This window comes from Macaca thibetana, chromosome 11 (genome assembly GCF_024542745.1).
Source record: "Macaca thibetana thibetana isolate TM-01 chromosome 11, ASM2454274v1, whole genome shotgun sequence".
NCBI classification, from domain to species: domain Eukaryota; kingdom Metazoa; phylum Chordata; class Mammalia; order Primates; family Cercopithecidae; genus Macaca; species Macaca thibetana.
In genome coordinates, this window is record NC_065588.1 from 24,954,503 (window position 1) to 24,970,015 (window position 15,513).

The 15,513-nt window shown below is 39.7% G+C and overlaps 1 protein-coding gene across 3 annotated transcripts in view; it reads right to left on the bottom strand.

The window, feature by feature from the left end:
• BCAT1 (branched chain amino acid transaminase 1) overlaps nucleotides 1–15,513 on the bottom strand; it is a 137,447-nt gene that overhangs the window by 38,001 nt on the left and 83,933 nt on the right. For all 3 annotated transcript variants that reach the window (XM_050746722.1, XM_050746721.1, XM_050746723.1), the window contains one exon: nucleotides 478–641. In XM_050746722.1, the coding sequence (XP_050602679.1) occupies nucleotides 478–641 (164 nt within the window). The remainder of the gene's footprint in view (nucleotides 1–477; nucleotides 642–15,513) is intronic.

Here is a 15,513-nt window from a genome sequence, read left to right on the forward strand (position 1 = left end):
ATCTGTGGCAATGAAGACAGCACTTCAGTGAGGCAGGCACCTTCCCCAGACAGGACTCCCTGGAGCCAACTGAGAGCCTAGGTCTCAGGACCAGATGCTCTTTAATGCCAGCCATCAGCCTGCAGCCAGAGACCAGTGCCCAGGGGCAGTTTATCCAAAGCACTGATGTGATGTTTGTTAGTTTCTTGCTTCAGTTCTTGACTAGGTATCATATCCAGTATTTCTCCCTTATGAAGGGCCATCGGCTATCCTTTAAACTAGCACATCTAAAAGCGAGGGCACTGAATTCGTACTGTGTTTATATAGGAAAAGCTACTATAGCTGGCTTGCTGAAAGATTAAACTGAAAATTAACCATGAAACGCAATGAACATTAAAGTTTGAAAAGTACTAAATGTGTTCATACTGAAGTGAAATGGCACTAACTCAACGGTCATGAAGGAATCTTTTCTTTAGACAGAGACACAGATTTACTTACCCTCCCATCTTGCAGTCCCCAGTTCCACCTTCCCAGGCTCTTACATACTTGGGATTGGCCCACAGGGACACTGGATTAAAGGTTCCACTTGAAAAATAAGGTCCCACTGGGCTCAAGAGTACAAAGAGCAGGGCTTTGGTAGGCTTCTTGACTCCAAGAGAAGGCTGCAACAAAGCAGAAGTAGACACAACCGTAACTTAAAATGTAGACACCAGTCTTAAAAGTCTAGAATAGATTTATATCTGTCTCCCAGAAGGAGCCATCGAATGACAGGAGCTATTACCATACTTTTAAAATCGAGTTACACAAAGCCTAATGGTTTTCAAGGAGGACATCCTGAGAATGGAGCACATACATTTCATTTTGCTTTGCTTTCTGAGTTATTACGATTTTAAGCAAAAAAGCTAGATTTGTCCACTTTTGTGCGTTAGTAGGGTTTTGGAGGAGAGACATATTTCCAACCACTATCTATATAACACCTTTCAAGGTTGCATTGATTGAGAATTGAGAAAGGGGAGAACCCAGACATGGTTTTAGTCTTTGGGGGGTAAAATATAATATTTACTTCTCTAATTCATCCTTCTTTTTTTTTTTTTTTTTTTGAGACGGAGTCTCACCCTGTTGCCCAGGCTGGAGTGCAGTGGCGCGATCTCGGCTCACTGCAAGCTCCGCCTCCTGGGTTCCCGCCATTCTCCTGCCTCAGCCTCCTGAGTAGCTGGGACTACAGGCGCCCGCCACCGCGCCCGGCTAATTTTTTGTATTTTTTTTTAGTAGAGACGGGGTTTCACTGTGGTCTCGATCTCCTGACCTTGTGATCCGCCCGCCTCGGCCTCCCAAAGTGCTGGGATTACAGGCTTGAGCCACCGCGCCCGGCCTCTAATTCATCCTTCTGTTTCACAGCCTAAGTGACTGCTTCAGGACACGGCAGGCTTCAGCAGGTGGTAGGTGGAGGGGAATGTGCCATTAGCACACCTGCCCACATCAACTAGCAGGTAGCAAGAGTACAGCTTCAATAGAGGGATAAGCACTGTTAAATCAAGTTTTGCCTACAGCTGCCTCATTACATTATTTTAAGCTCGGCCTAAAGGTTTCTCTGTACATCATGAACTATAACCTAAATGGACATATAAACAGACTGTAGCCTACTCTTGTGCCAATCACTGAGTTTTGGCCAATCAAATGTGGCCAACTGTTCAAATAAGGCAAACACTGAGTTATAGCCAATCCAGCTGTTTCTGAACCTCATTTCTGTTTTCTGTATGTCACTTTCCTTTCTCGGTTCATAAATCCTCTTCCACCACGAGGCTGCACTGAAGCCACAGGGTCTACTCTGGCTGGGAAGGCTGCCCAAGTTGCGAATGGCTCTTTGGTCAATTAAATCCTTTTAAATTTAATTTGGCTGAAGTTTTTTATTTAACAATATCATTAAAAAAAAAAAAAAAAAACAGGGAATGAATGACTTATAAATAACAAAGATAGAAGGCCGTCTTTCCCACAAACACTGTAAAGCCAGTAGCCCACAATGCAAAATCATGCCAATTCCTCCAGCACAAGAGCAGTTATAAGTAATTAGGGTTCATTGTTTATTAAGGAAGAAAACTGAGAGACCCAACATTTTGAAGGCTACATATTAAGATAGAAATGATCACTGGGCTATCCTCAGCAATTAAAGACCACACGAAGTAAAAAAAACAAGGCAGGACTATTAGGTTAAGAGTTTTGGGCCATAAACCACTTGTGTCCAATCTTCACTAGAGCCTGTTCTACCTGGATAGGAATGGGGATCTGTCAGGAAAAGAAAGAGAATCTTTACAATAGAAAAGACTCAACTTGCGCTGATTTAGTGGCTTTGTAATGTTTCTTGAGGGATATTTTTATCTGAACTTCAATTAAACTTCCCCTTACTATCCATTGCCCCACAGTCCCTCACCCACTGCTCAACACTCAGACCACCAAAATCAGGCAGGTAAAATATTAATGAGCATAAACAAATGTGTTTGCACAAGCGCACACCAATGCTATCTGAAAGGCATGCCACCTTAGGAAACGGGAGTCTAATTTCATTAGCATTCCATGGGAACATGATAACCAAAGGGCCTGGGTGGCCACAACAAACCTACGGCGGTTGCCGGGCGCAGTGGCTCAAGCCTGTAATCCCAGCACTTTGGGAGGCCGAGACGGGCGGATCACGAGGTCAGGAGATCGAGACCATCCTGGCTAATACGGTGAAACCCCGTCTCTACTAAAAAATACAAAAAAAAAAAACTAGCCGGGCGAGGTGGCGGGCGCCTGTAGTCCCAGCTACTCGGGAGGCTGAGGCAGGAGAATGGTGTAAACCCGGGAGGCGGAGCTTGCAGTGAGCTGAGATCTGGCCACTGCACTCCAGCCTGGGTGACAGAACGAGACTCCGTCTCAAAAAAAAAAAAAAAAAAAAAAAAAGACTATGTCAGAGATATCCGTCAGCAAGCAACAACAGGTTTTGATTGTTAGCTTGTGTTTGCTCCTTAACGGAGGCTGAAGATTCAAGGAGGACCATCCTACCAATAAAGGATAAAGTGCCTTAAAGCTTCATTTGCCTTTTTTGGTTTCACTGTTTGGGAGGAAAAACCTAAGCATACTACACACCTGCTTTTCTTCCCAGCTATGATAAAACTGAACCATCTTATCTCTGCACTTTTATTTAACCTCTCAGTTAAGAAATGACACCTTCATTTCATGAGTGCCTTGAAGCAGAATATGTTAGATTCTTTTCCTATGATATGGTTTGTATTTGTGTCCCTGCCCAAATCTCATGTCAAATCGGAGGAGGGGCCCAGTGTGAGGTGATAGGATTATGGTGGTGAATTTCCTCCTTGCTGTGCTGGTGACAGTGAGTGAGTTCTATGAGATCTGATTGTTTAAAAGCATGTGGCACTTCCCCTGTGCTCTCTCTCTCTCCTGCTGCCACGAGAAGGTCCTTGCTTCCCTTTCACCTTCTATTATGACTGTAAGTTTCCTGAAGCCTCCCAGTCATGGTAACCCTGCAAAACTGTGGGTCAATTAAACCTCTTCTCTTCATAAATTACCCAGTCTCAGGTAGTTCTTCACAGTGGTGTGAAAATGGACTAATCTGCCCTAGTGATGAGGAATTAAGAGAAGCTTCTCAATGTAATTTAGAGATATAATATGCTGGCATAGTCTCAATAATTTACCTAGCTTCTAAGTTTCTGAATAGAATAGCTTATTTGTGGACAAGCTAATAGCATTTTAATAGCTATCGCAAAAATGGCTGGGACTTTTTTCACTCTGAACTAATGTATTTTATGCAAACTACATTATACTAAAAGAAATAACAATAATGCATTATGAAAATATTTTCCTGAAATAAATTTCACTTTATTTATTTTCTTCTCCTGATATTGACAGGCAAATTTGCATTTTATTCCACTAGGTGGTAGTATACAGAGCACAGATAGAAAACGGAGTAATTCTGTACATTAAATCCATTTCTAGAAAAAGGTCTTGATAAACCTCTAAGTAATATTTGTATTCTTAGCAAGCAGGTAAATTATAGGCTAGAATTTTTCAATGCTGAGAGAAAATGTGTTTATGTGTACTAATACTTTATTTTCTACAATTTAACCAAGTCAATTCATGTTTTACAAGTACTTCAAGTACTGGTGTTGATCACAGACTAGTCACCTTCATCCTTAAATGATTACTTACACCAATTCATTGTCTTTTCATGAATGAAACTGCGATTTCACTGAAAATGGTCACAGTGCTTTAAGACGGAATAAATAAGGTCTAACACAAGGCAGAAAGAGAGGAAGAGAGCTTTATGATTGGGTCAGTTTCTATGCTTAGGAGTCATTATTTGTTTCTATGTTTCAAATATCCCTTCTAGCCTGAAAAGCAATCTAAATTGCTTTTTAAGAGCAATTTAGTGCTGCTGTTAAGAGCATTTTACTATGAATTGTTATACAAAAAAGATAACTCCACTCATATGTTTATCACAGCCTTGTCCATAATAACAAAGACATGGAATCAACCCAGGTGACCATCAATGGTGGAGTGAACAAAGAAAATGTGATACATATAAACCACGGAATATTACGTAGCCATAAAAAAGAATGAACTCATGTCATTTGTAGCAACACAGATGCAGCTAGAGTCTACTATCCTAAATGAATTAACACAGAAGCAGAAAACCAAATATCACATGTCCTCACTTATAAATGAGAGCTGAGCATTAGGTACATATAGACACAAAGATGGGAACAATAAACACTGGGGATTCCAAAAGAGGGGGAGGGGAAAAGTGTTTAGAAAAACTACCTACAGTGTACCATGTTCACTTCTTGGGCAATGAAATCCTTAGAAGCTAAAATCTCGGTATCACAACATATACCCATGTAACAAACTTGCACATGTAACTCCTGACTCTCACATAAATTTTTTTAAAATTAAAAAAAGAAAGTCAATTAACTTGTTTCACACAAGAGTATGTTATTATATAATATTAAACAACTATTAGCAAAATTCCACGATGATAAGTTCAGTCATCTGATTAAATAAAGCAAAAGCCACATAAATAATGAGAACATATGGATGACAACAGCTGATGAATTGTGTAAGTCAGTTTCGATGAGTTATATTTCCTTATAAACACTTTAACACTTTGGCTTTTTACTAGCTTCCTGGAATATTCAAATACATGAGGAATTGAAAGGGGCTTTTAAAAAAAAACATGAAAAATGAGAAATATAAAATTTCAAATGCAGCGTGTTTAACTTCTCAAGAGACCACATTGACTTTGAAACTGAGACGCTGATGTGTTAAAAAAAATAAAGACTTTTTTTACTTCAGGGGCTATACCTCACAAATAAACGGCAAATACATATACAAGGGATTTTAAATACATGGACATTTTGCACGGAAGGACAAGACACTGAGTGTGATGGAAAACAAAAAGACATGTCACAGAGAAAATCATCACTTCCCTCTGGGTCAGTCAGAAATTACTTTATCGAAAGGCAGGATTTCAGAGGTGATTTGAATGATGGCAGGAAAGAGCTCAGTGAGCTGAGAAGAGTACTATTAGCCTATGTTTTGGCCCACAAGGCAGAGAAGCACAAGAGCATGTGCATGCTTGGGAATAATTCTGCCTAGGCAAGGCAGATGAGAGGCAGAAGAAATAAGATAATTGGAAAAGACAGAAGAGCATTTTTCCTAAAGCAACGCAATTTTTGTTTTTTTAATTCGAAGAGTAGCCTGTTCTCTTTTTTTTAAAAAAAAATACTGCCAGTTCTTTTGAAAGAGGGTGAAATTGTTAAAGGGGAAAATAGTAAAGAAGGTTGGACTAAGGGGTGCTGCAAGGGAGAGAACTCAGTGGTCCATACAGGGTTTGAAAGCTGTGAGGGTCAGGAAAACGAGAGCACTGAATTCATACTGTGTTTATATAGGAAAAGCTGCTATAGCTGGCTGGCTGAAAGATTAAAAAATAATAATAACCCTCAATAGTATGCTTTGCTTTTTTGGCTCCAATGTATTTTACTGTCGATATCTCATATAACAGAACAATTCAAAAAGTTATAATTCCTATTTTTAAGTTGAGGAAACTGAGGCTTCGAACAATTTGCCCAGGTTTCACGGTTATTAAATTCTAGTTCTTCTCCTCTTAATCCAGAGTTATTTCATACTTTACTAAAGCTTGAAAACAAATATTACTAAAGTACCCAAGATCTCCTTATTTTAAGAGAGTTCAAACTGGTGTCTAGCTTTCTTCCCCCTGAGCCTTCACCCATGGTGAGACACAGCAGGGATACCTCTTAGGGGCCTGCTGAGTGCCCCCTGCCCCTGAGCATAAAACAAAGGAACATCTTGAGTTCCTTCAAAAGAAAGTCCAGTCATCTGGCTAGCCTTGAGAAGTAAATGAGCAACTTGATAAGAAAAAAAGGGTAACAGTAGCTTAAAACAATCACCAAGGAAGTCAGAGTCAGAAGATGTTTGGTTTCCTACAGAAACTAAAGGTAACATCTTAACAGATGTACCAGAGTTGTTTTTCGGAACCTGGATCTCCATCAAATGGATCCTCCAGACCACAGATATGAGGGAACTGAGGCAACTCTGGGCACACTGGCTATAAGGTAGCCCTGCTCCACAGGAGCAGTTTAAAAAAAAAAGAAAAGAAAAAAAAAAAAAAAAAAGAAAGAAAAAGAAAAAGAAAAGGAACTGAGAACTGAATTATCACCATTCTTTGTTTTTTGTTTCGTTTTTTTTAAATGGAGTCTCGAGCCTCGCTCTGTTGCCCAGGCTGGAGTGCAATGGCGCAATCTTGGCTCACTGCAACCTCCGCCTCCCAGGTTCAAGCGATTCTCCTGCCTCACCCTCTTGAGGAGCTGGGATTACAGGCGCGCCACCACACCCGGTTAGTTTTTGTATTTTTAGTAGAGATGGGGTTTCACCATGTTGGCCAGGCTGGTCTCAAATTCCTGACCTCAAGTGATCCGCCCACCTCGGCGTCCCAGAGTGCTGGGATTACCGGTGTGAACCACCACGACTGGCACCATTCTTTGTTTTAAATTTCTTTCTGAGAGGCCTGGAGGAAGTCCACCCATGGGCCAGACCTAATATTCCTTTCCATCTTTATTTTTTTTCTTTTTCTCTTTTCTTTTTTTTAGAGACAGAGTCTTGCCATGTTGCCTAGGCTGGTGTTGAAATCCTGGCCTCAAGTTACCCTCCTTCTTCAGCCTTTCAAAGTGCGGAGATTACAGGCATGAGCCACCATGCCTGGCCTGCTGATCCCATCTTTAGACAAAGATCCCCTTCCTTAATCAATGCACAAAGCAGAAAATCTTTGGATTTAACTGTAACCTGTAAGCCCCTACTTCAAGATATCCCACCTTTTTAGGCCAAACTAATATATGGCTTCCATGTGTTGACTGATGCCTTTGCTGTAACCTCTGCCTCCCCACCTTACATGTAAGCCATTGGGGAGTTTAGGTCTTAGGCAGGAGCTCCCTGATTCTGTTTTCTTGTTGGCCTGCAAATAAATACCCTCCCTTCTCCCACTGTAAAACCCCCGTGTGGATGACAGACCTTACTGCACTGGGTGAAAAATCCCAGTTTGGTTTAGTAACAACAGCCTTCACCCTCTACATACCCCACGCTCAAACCATACTGAACCCCTTCCATTGCTCCTCACTTTCCTACTTCCATATGCTCTGCTGCACTACTTCTCTGCCTGGAACACTCTCCTTCCAATGCCCTCCTATTATGGATTGAATTGTGTCCCTAAAATTCCCGTGTTGAAATCCTAACCCACGATTTGACTGTATTTGGACATCGGGCCTTTAAAGAGGTAATTAAACTTAAATGAAGTCATGAGAATGAGGCCTTAATCCATAGGCCTGCTATCCTTATAAGAAGAGGAAAAGACACCAGAGAGAGCTCCCTTGGCCAAACAGAGGAAAGGCCCAGTGAGGACATAGGGAGAAGGTGGCTATCTACAAGCCGGGAGGAGAGCTCTTACCCGAAATCAGCTTTGCAGGCACCCTCATCTTGGACTTCTAGACTCTGGAAGAGTGAGAAAATAAACACCTGTGGTTGAAGCTGCCTAGTCTGTAATATTCTATTATGGCAGCCCTAGCCACAGGATAGAACGCAGGCCTAGCGATCCTACAAATCTGCTCTTCAAGCTGGCCAGCAAACTGGTCAGTTACAAACTTTCCTGCAGGTCCCTGAAACAAAAACTGGATGAAGTTTCCCTCTCGTCTTGTTTTATGTCCTTGAAAGCTTGACCTTGTAATCATGTGGGGGTACTTTCTCCTGATCTCTGCCATCTAGAGGGTGTGAATTTGGGGTTCCTGTCAGTCCTAAAAATTATCTTGAGCAGTTAAAAGCCTTTGCAAGCTCAAAACTGGCTGCTCTAGGCTCCTTCTCAGAGGAGCAATGGAGACTGTGCAGTACTGCAGCTAAGTAGCTAAGGCTTTGCTATTTCACAGTGGTGGCCTGGACTCAATTCCTAGCTTTGGGAATGAGTCCTTTCTGTTTTGATATCTATGTGACCTTTGCCATTTATTCTCTTTGCCTCCATGAACAACTAGTGACTACGTGTCTTGAATTTTCCTTCCTCTGAGCTATGTTTGGAGGTTCTAGATCTTGTAAAAACTGCTTACCACCTCTTTGAAAATACCTCCCATACCTGTGGTTAAATCATCAACTTAATTAAGGCTTATTGGTTTCACCTGGGAGGTTATTTTTGTTACAGTTCAAAAGCCAGAAATATTGACTGTTTGTCCTGGCTAGAGTCTGGTAATAAGAGATTTGGTTAAAAGTCAGCTTAATTAAAAGTGATATCTAAGATTATCTATCTGTCTATCTATCTATCTATCTATCTACCTATCTATCTATCTAGCAGGCTTTTACATATTTTTTTCTCTTCTTGGATCTTTTTCTAGAAAAAAGAAAAGCTTTTCCTTCTCAGTCAACTGAATTGTTTTTCTCATTTTGTTTTCTTGCCACTCTTGATGCCCACATTGAGAGGACCTAGGATCATTTCTAACAGCATGGAACTCCTTACAAAAAAACCGAGGAGGCATCATAGGCTCCGTTTTGAGGACAATTTCTGTTTTCCTCATGCAACCCCAGGAACTGGAGACGAACAGATCCCTCTCAAAATCCAAGGCATTGCTCTGATTTGCATTGTGTTACCTAATGCTTTTTACTTTTAGGGGTATCAGAAATTACTTTGCATTATGGGAGAGCTTTTAGCCTTGGAGTGTAATAACTAGGTAGGAAATATACCTTAAGGGAAGGCTAAGAGCAGTTACAGGAGAATACCGCACTCTGTGTGCGTTTGGATCACAGAAGCATGCTCTTGGCCACCTAGAAGGTATGGAAATGTCCTTCTATACCTTCCAAAACTCCCACAGGGGATGGGCTGATTCTCTCTTTTTGGAATCCAGAATCCAATATAAAAATGGGATCTGTAATGGGGAATCTGTTTTACCTTCTAACTGTGCCTGTTTATTAGGCCCTAGAAACTGCATGTTTTCCTGGCTCTGTACCCATGTTGCTCCACCCTGAAGCCAGTAATCCAACTAAGATACTTAAAAGTTGGCAAATGAAAAAATCAACAACTACTAGGTCTTCTGTTTGTCTGTGTATTTATATGTGTTGTATGTGTGATATGTATATAAAAGAGCTCTAATTAACTGGCTTGGAAAATAAGCACTTAAATTGAATATTTGTCAGAAAAGTCATGGGACTTTAATAATCTTTGGGAAATAAAGAGAGTCTTAAATATTATTGGTAAAATAAAAATATCTTCAAAATTTAGACATCTGGTTAAATTAGGTCAGATTAAATTAGATTTGCTAAGTGCTTCAATGCCATAAAATGCTTCTTTAAAAAATTGTTCAACTTACCTACTTTGGAGCCATTAGATTCTAGATAGGGCCTGGGGACATGTGGAGTTGGCCATGCCCGCTAGCTATGCTGGAAAGAGTCAGACCTTATCTGTACTTCTGTCTGGTGTCCTAGGCTCCACACCTGGTACATAATTAAAACCACTTACTTATCAGACTTTTCACCAAACATAAAATTTGCTAACAGTTAACATTGTAGCATATATAATTGAAGCTACCAGAGAAACAGTGTTACCTGGAAGGCGTGTAAGGAAAATTGAATGTGTTGTTGGTAAAAGATTATAAGAAGGCATGGGAATGTGGTCTTATTGCCTAGTTGACAGAGTTAAAGGATTGTTTTAAGTTACATAGGATAAAGCAAGTTGTGGGAGGTCTGTGAAAATTAATCTTGTAAAAGAAATTCTGTGTGAAAATATTAGCTAAAGTTAAAGGGTATTATTCAGTTTTTCCATAAATAGAACATTGGAATAAAAGCACAACAGGGTTTTCTTAGAGCATTAATCTGCTCTTTAACAACAACAAACAAAAATTGTAAAGGACTACAAAAGGTTTGTGAGAATCTTACCTCATGGTAAAACTGATTAAGATTGAATAGATTTGTCTACAATGTTTTCTTAAGAATCGGATTTGACATTTATTAATACAAAGATGAAATTTGGCTTTCTCTCTTAAACAAAATTTTTGTGTAATATTAAAAGATAATGGAAGATTTTTGTTTGCCTTTTGAATTAAACTACAAGAAAAAAAAGAAAAAGTGAGACACTGTTTGGAAAGCTGTCTTCCCTCTATCAATGAGTAAAGGATTTTGCTTTTTGAAAAGCTTTGTGTTATCATTTTGGCTAAATAAATGACTTACAGTGACCTGGGATTCAATTTTATAATATCAAGTGTTTTAAATCTGTGATATTTGACAAACTTTCCAAAATCAAAGTCTACGTTATGCTTTTTTCTGATCTGGTCACTACATTAGATATGGGGTTTCCTAAAGTCCAAGAATAACATATTTGGCGTATTTGGTATGTTAAAATCATACAGGAAGCATTGTCAAATATGAAATGGTGTTTAGCTTTCTTTGGGCTATATTTGTATAAATATGTTATTGGTATGTCCTCCAAAATTATGGGAAACTCCTAAATTCTGATATGACTTAGTATATGTTATCAGTAATAATTGTTATGTAAAATTGTTGTATGCCACAGAAGTAACCAAAATTTCTAGTCAATTGTGTCTTTAACCATGGCTTCCCTAAGACTTTATGTTATCCACAGAAAATTGTTGTCTTGTTTTGATTCTCTTTAAAAGATGGTTTATAATCAGATAGAGGACTCTTAAATGCAGGTTTCTGAAAATTTTTGAAAGTGTGCCATTAAAATAGAGAGGAAAAAAACTTTCAAGAGTCTCCCTTGGGAAACTAACATGTTCATAAATATTGAGCAAACAGGAATTAAGAGCATGGAATAAATTAATAAAAGAACAAAATAACCTTCTAGTGACTTTTTGCTTAAAGTGTTGCTGATCCTTTGTTTCATTTTTCATTTATGAGCTACGGACAGTTTTTAAAAATTGAGTAAATTATACTCCTATGAACAAACTTTGGAGCACATTTCTTTCTACCTGATTTCTTAAGAATTTGAAAACTATTTGTGAGTATTCTTAACTTATGGCAACATAGTAATTTGCATATGTGTAATAAAAATCTGTTTTCCTTTGTAACAGGACATAATCAGAGACACTGCCTGTTTTACCAGGGCTTTGACTAGAATGGCATTCTTTCAAATATAAACAGATTGCTTTAAGGAATCAAAGTTGACTTACAGAGCCGATAAAAGCCTCCGGGAAAAGCTGGTCTCATACCTTGTCTATTCAATTCCTTTACAGGGTTCCTGACCTGTGGTAAGTAAAGAATGTCACTTTCTGACAGGCCTAGGAGCTCCAGTTATCTTGGGATCTCAAGAAGAAAAATCACACAACTCATACGAGTATTTGCACGTACAGATAAATCTGTGTCTCAGCTCAAGGCTTTAGAAAGTCTAATCTGAGATTTCTTATGGAACAAAGTTACATCAAAGTCAATTTTTTAAAAGCCTATATGGCAAATAATTATTATTGCTATGCTTTATACAGATAACTAGGCCAAGCATAATAAGACTAAAGCTTACTGTGCAAACAAATCAGTCCTACCATGATTTGTTTTCAACAGAAATGGGAGACTGGAGAGAAAAAAATTATGTTTCAGAAACTATGGTATACTTGTTATTCAATTCTAGTCCCATTCATTGTTTTGAGTTTTTTTCTGCCATTTAGATTGACCCTGTTTGTTCCTATAAGCCAACCAGTGATCTCCAGCTGCTGCTCAGAAGAAACAGAAGGGTAACATAAATGTCTGGATCAGTATTTTAATTCTGAACATGTGTTGGAATTGGCTAGCAACCCCAAATCAGCTTGGTTCCAACAACTGCCTAGTTCATGGAAAGGCTTATTATTTAGTTTACCTGGGATAATTATACTTACTTTGCTTTAGTGTTGTAGAATATATTGCTCTTGTACTCTTTGTGTGGCAATACAGGATAAGATTACTCAACGTTTTCTTAAATTTGAACACTTATTAATCTTCCAGATATCACCTTTTGTGAGAACTCGAGTGTTAGGAATGGTCTTGACCATACTGATGCTTTCTGACTGAGCTCCTCTCTACCCTGAATAGTTAGGCAAAAATATCATCACCTGGATTCAGCCAGAAGAAGCTACAGAAGTTGGATCTTCATCCATCTGCAAACTTTAGGATTAAGGGTCCCTTTGGAGGTATTGGGGGAAATATGTCAGGACCATTTAAACCAGAGCAACTCCATCTTGAATAGGGACTGGACAAAATGAGCTGAGATCAGTTGTGCTCCATTCATAAGAGGTCAGACATTCTTACAGGATGAAATAGGATATCACAAGATACAGGTCACAAAGAACCCACTGAAAAAACAGGATACAGTAAAGAAGCCAGACAAAACCCCACAAAACCAAGATGGTGAGGAAAGTGAACTCTGGTCATCCTCACAGCTTATCTTATGCTATTTATAATGCATTAGCATGCTAAAAGACACTCTCACCAGTGCCATGATAGTTTATAAATGCCATGGCAACATCTAGAACTTACCCTATATGGTCTAAAAGAAAGAGAAACCCCCAGTTCTGGGAACTCCCCACCCTTTTCCAGGAAAACTCATGAATAATCTACCCTTGCTTAGCATATCATCAAGAAATAACCATAAAAATAGCCAACCAGAAGCCTTCAGTGCTGCTCTGCTTACCGAGTAGACATTCTTTTCTTTCTTTACTTCTCTAATAAACTTGATTTTATCTTACTCTGTGGACTCACCCTGAATTCTTTCTTGTGCGAGATCCAAGAATCCTCTCTTGGAGTCTAGACTGGGATCCCTTTCTAGTAACACTCTAATTAAACTTTCTTCCCTAAAAGTTAAACAGAAACCAGTGCTTCTGAAAGACCGGTATCAACCACCTGCCTGACACTGCCCCTCCCTTTTGCAGTTTCAACACAATAACAAGAATTCTTTCCTGATAAGAGACCTCTGACCATGGAGTGGTTCTGGCCAGTCTACGGAGGCTGCACACAGAAGAGGGCCTTTGTGTCCTCTGCTTCACCTTTTGATGTATAGGCCCTAACTGTAATACATTTAAATGTTAAGGCTCCACCCCAAAGTGGACTTGGGATGCATGTTGCATACACGGTAGCCTACTACGTATGTGTGTGCCACCCCTTCATGAATACTAATAGCTTCTCCTATAGTTAAAAATACATACTTAGCCACCCTGCTCAGCATAAATTCCTGTTTTCTTTATCCCTGCCTCTCCTTTCCAAATTTATGAGCCCCATCATTCTTCAGTTAACAGTATTTAGGATTGCCAGAACAACCTAAAGGACCCTCTACCACACTTCAATTATTTTCATTAAAAAAAAAAAATCTGACGCTAGTCCTAACATGTTGCATTGACTGACACCCTCGCAAAAATGTCCCTTTGTCTCTCGCCTGATTTCCTTTAGTGCTAGCCAATAGACTAACAGGCAATCCAGACATAGGCATTTGAAAATGTTTCACTGGGCCGGGCGCGGTGGCTCAAGCCTGTAATCCCAGCACTTTGGGAGGCCGAGACGGGCGGATCACGAGGTCAGGAGATCGAGACCATCCTGGCTAACACAATGAAACCCCGTCTCCACTAAAAATACAAAAAAATTAGCCGGGCGTGGTGGCGGCGCCAGTAGTCCCAGCCACTCGGGAGGCTGAGGCAGGAGAATGGCGGGAACCCGGGAGGCGGAGCTTGCAGTGAGCCGAGATCGCGCCACTGCACTCCAGCCTGGGCGACAGAGCGAGACTCCGCCTCAAAAAAAAAAAGAAAATGTTTCACTGGGGAAGCTGAAGTCCAAATTTTCTGAGACTTGCTATAACAGGGCTAAGGGATAAATCCAGGTTTATTTGCCAGCCCTGTTCAAAGAAAAAGATGGTATAAATTTAACACTTGATAAAAAGGCTGATCAATTCTTTTTAGTTTTTAGATAAGAATGATCTTAGAATTTAAAAGAACAGCTAAGAGAAAACTAAAGACAAAGTGGAAAAGACTAAAAGAACACTTAATACTCTTCTCTAACTTTCTCTGCTGTAAAAGAAGTGATAATGACTACTCACAGGGTTAATATAAGGATTACACTAGATAATACGTAGAGAGCGCCAGGGCTTGATTTTCAAGCACGTAAAAGTAACAAGTGTTATTGTTTTTGCAAGAAATCATTGCTAACAGAAATGGTAAATAAATTCCATAGGTACAATACAAAGAGCATAAAAATGACTCTAAACATGACCACAGAACTTCAGTCAACACTCAACATTTGAAGAGTGGAAAATGAGCATTCGGGAAAAAGGTAAGAATTATTATGCCAGTTATCTGGGAAATACAGGTTGGTAAACTTGGAATCAATCCTAAATATGAATTTTAGAATGAATGAATAAACAAGTGATCAAGGATACTTGATAGGAAAGTACTCAGGAGGTGCTACAATGAGTCACCCTTAGAAAGGCCATGCTTTGGCTGGGCACAGTGGCTCATGCCTTTAATTCCAGCACTTTGGGAGTCCTGGGGCAGGAGGATCACTTGAGGCCAGGAGTTTGAGACAAGCCTTGGCAACATAGCAAGACCCCATCGATACAAAAACTTTAAAAATTAGCCAGGTGCGGTGTCACATTTCTGTAGTCCTAGACACTCAGGAGGCTGAAGTGGGAGGATTGCTTGAGACCAGCAGGTCAAGGTTGTACTGAACTATGATGACACCACTGCACTCCAGCCTGGGTGACAGAGCAGGACCTTGTCTCAAGGGAAAATAAAAGCCATGCTTTTATTTTGCTTTCTGGAATGATTCCAGATCAGGAGTCAGCAAACTTCAGCCTGCTCCCTGTTTTTATTGGTTTTACTGGAACATGTTCATTCATTTATGAATTGTCCATGGCTGCTTTTGTACTATAAAAGCAGAAGTGAATAGCTATATGGCCTACAAAGCCAAAAATATTTACTATAAGACCATTACAAAAAAAGTTTGCTGATGCCTTCTCTAGGTGACAAGAAA